The 3,138-nt window shown below is 39.8% G+C and overlaps 1 protein-coding gene across 1 annotated transcript; it reads right to left on the bottom strand.

The window, feature by feature from the left end:
* Window positions 1–291: 291 nt before the first annotated feature.
* On the bottom strand, window positions 292–2,554 carry INS (insulin). The gene is made up of 2 exons (XM_015823247.1): window positions 2,368–2,554; window positions 292–419 (listed from the first exon to the last, which is right to left on the bottom strand). The coding sequence occupies exons 1-2, from the start codon at window positions 2,552–2,554 to the stop codon at window positions 292–294; spliced, it is 315 nt and encodes a 104-aa protein (XP_015678733.1).
* Window positions 2,555–3,138: the final 584 nt, after the last annotated feature.

Genomic DNA, 3,138 nt, shown 5'->3' with positions numbered 1-3,138 from the left:
TAATAATAATAATAATAATAATAATATCTATGTTGGAAGCCAGCAAGCAATCTCTCAGCTGGGCAACCACTGCATTCTTCTGAACTTTAAAATCCAACGAAAGAAAGATATGAACCCATAAATAATTTAAAAACAAATCAAACATAAAGAGAGCATGCAACATAGAGAAAACACTGCAAAAACTGTTTAAATAGATTCATGGGTTTTTTTTTATTTATTTAATGACTTAAAAAGGTGCAGTAGCAAAAGTGCTTTTTTTTCTCCATTCCTGCATGGACCAGTTTCTTTCTTCTAGTTGCAATAGTTCTCTAGCTCATAGAGAGAGCAGGTGTTTTCACAGCATTGCTCCACAATTCCTCTCTTGGTTTTCTGAAATTCTTGGAGTGGTACTTCCACCTCATTCGATAAAGGACCATTCACTACCAAATAAGAGAAGACCAACATTAGATGGACCTTTGAAGTGTTTTCAACAGAAGGTATATTCATTTGGACTTTCTGTTTCAGTTTGGCATCCCCAACGATGCTATAATGTCTCTGCCTTTCCCACCCACAGCTGCATTTGGGGCTGAGTGGGATTCAAATATGTGAACAACCGGTTCTCTGTGTGGAAGCCGCTTCTGGAAGTCCATTCTGGGCCTGGGCAACAAAAAATTGGCTACCGGTTCTGCCGAAGTGTTGCAAACTGGCTGAATCCCACCACTGGGCTGAGTTTAGGTTGAATATTATTGATTATTTTTGACAGTTTCATCCTTCTCCTAGCTGAACAAAAGTTAATGTTAAAGGAACTTCCCTATTCTGCTGTGTGATAAATGTCTGGGGAATTTTTGTGGAATATACCTGCTTTGTCCCTGCTATGGCTATCAGATTGTCCTGGTACTAGATTATTGTATTCTGAGTCAGTTAACTGAAACTGAGCTGTTTTAGATCCTGGTTCCACACTGCACACTTTCAACTGAGATTAGCTAGCAACAATAAAGCAAAGCTAAATAGTAACAAGGTGGAAAGACTATGGATTAGTATTTTACAGATCGGGAAACTGAGTATATCTCCAGGGTTGGATGGGGCTGTATTTTCCATTCATCACTGCCACTGATAAACTCCCAGATTCATCACTGTCCTAGCTTGCTATCTCCAAACAAATAAAAATGTACAGTAGTATGATGGTCTGATTTTTAGGGTCTTGAATAATTGATGTGTTTCTCATCTTACATGCTACATGACAGTCGGCTTTCTTTTTAGCATGTTGTGCCTACAAGTAATGAGTCAAGATGGTTTGCATAAAAACCAAGTGTAAAGAAGGAACTAGACTTCTTCTCTGCATTTGAAATGAGAAATATGATGCATATTTTTTCCCCAGCAGGATGCATTGGTTTTGGCAGCACTTGGCAAACTCCTTGTGGAACTTTTGATTCAGGGATGCTTCTTGGTCTGTCTACTGACTTTTAGGAAAACAGTTAAATTACATTATTATTGCCATAGTAGCACTATATTATTTCCAGGCTACCAAAAATAACAGGAGAATTGCTGTCAAGTTGGCAGCAATTGACCATGAACAGGAGGCTGCCTCACTGACAAATGGAAAATGCCACTTAGGAGATGTATGCATCTTGGATATCAGTCTATTCCATTCTCCATTTAACAGTAGAATAATCAAGAATCAATCCGGGTAAAACAGAGGGAATAGCATTTCCTAACTTCAAACCCATTTAAATGCATTGGTAAGCAGTGTCCTACCACAATCCCCAACCATGTCTATGGGAGTTGTATCCCAATACTTCTAGAAGGGGAAAGGCTGAGAGAAAGAAAGAAGCCAAATGCCATTTTTTACTCATCGAAGAACTAATTTGGGAAGTTTGCTTTCATAGCCTCCTCTCCTGAATTATTTTGCTGGGTAATTAAAGTTGTCTATGAGCAGTGTTTGCCAGATTCTGGATGTGTATTTCCCTATTTACCATATTTATAGATTGCCCCAATCAATCAAGACTCAGAAAGGATCACAACAAGAAAAAGACATTAAAATAACCCAATTGAAATAGGCAGCAATAATGATGAACCAGATGGTTGCCAACAGCCACCCTATGAGTCAAGATCTCATTGAAACTAAATTATTTCCAGTGCTTCCTGGAAGGTAGGGAGGGTTGGCGTACAGCTTCTCTGGAGACAGCTTGTTTCATAGTCTGGGGGCTACTAAAAAGAAGGCCCTCTCGTGTTCTGACTGGATGGGGGAAATAATGTTTTCAAAAGCAATCCTTGATATATAAACACCCTTATCTATTTTTCTTACTGTCTGCCTACCAGGGGGTGAGTTATAAACAGATTCACCAGGTCATACTACAGACAGGGCATTTTAGGAAATTAGAAAGTTACCTAGTGGTTGTTCCATGTTCCGTCGTGACCTGGGAGAATAGTAGAAGCCCCGCTCTCCACATATAAGGAAAAGGGCCTCCACCAGATGAGAGCCACATAGACGCTGGTTGGGAGCAGCTTGGCTAACTGTAGGAGCTGAAACAGCCAGCAGCAACAGGAGAGGTAGGGAATGGATCCAAAGAGCCATGGTGATGTAGATGAAACTTTGGAAAGGAAGAATCCAACAAAAACATAGCTTTAGAATAAAAAAGGATAACATTGATTGCCACCTTCCATATTTTACCATGCAGCAGCTGTCTCTGGACAATTGCCCAGTCACTTCATGTTATAGGGTAGACTGGTGCATAAGGAACAACATCCTAGCAACTGCAAAGGGGTACAATTTCTTTCCCTTTCCCCTTTTCCTTCCCATTCACACCCCAACGAACTTGCCCTCTTGCCTGTTGCTTGAATGGCTGTGGGTTTTCTCTACTGAAGAGTTACTTGCTATGCCCTCCCTATATGAAGTGGGCAAGCTTTAGTGGTAAAATGCTATTGGATGTGACATATTTATTTCATAGTTTTAATTCAATGACATGATCTTAAAGAAGTACATGAAATATTTTACAAACTTGGATTAAGATGTAGAAAAACAGCCTGTGTTGGAATCGTGGGAGAATTCCAAGATAAGAGATATTGGATGGTGGAAGGGATTAATTCCTCAGGGAGATAGTGAGCTGAATATATTTTAAGTAGTGACTGGATAGTCCTTTGTCATGGACTGAGCATGGA

Source organism: Protobothrops mucrosquamatus, unplaced genomic scaffold (genome assembly GCF_001527695.2).
Source record: "Protobothrops mucrosquamatus isolate PMUCROS unplaced genomic scaffold, P.Mucros_1.0 scaffold1808, whole genome shotgun sequence".
NCBI lineage: Eukaryota > Metazoa > Chordata > Lepidosauria > Squamata > Viperidae > Protobothrops > Protobothrops mucrosquamatus.
Note: the sequence above shows the minus strand (reverse complement) of the source record. Positions and strands in the feature narration are given on the sequence as shown.

What these genes read in the sequence shown, in the direction of transcription:
- INS (XM_015823247.1), bottom strand. Translation starts at nt 2,554, where the DNA reads ATGGCTCTTTGGATCCATTCCCTACCTCTCCTGTTGCTGCTGGCTGTT. An exon ending in GAACATGGAACAACCACTAG is followed by an intron (nt 420 to 2,367) that starts GTAACTTTCTAA and finishes CTTATTTGGTAG; the next exon opens with TGAATGGTCCTTTATCGAAT.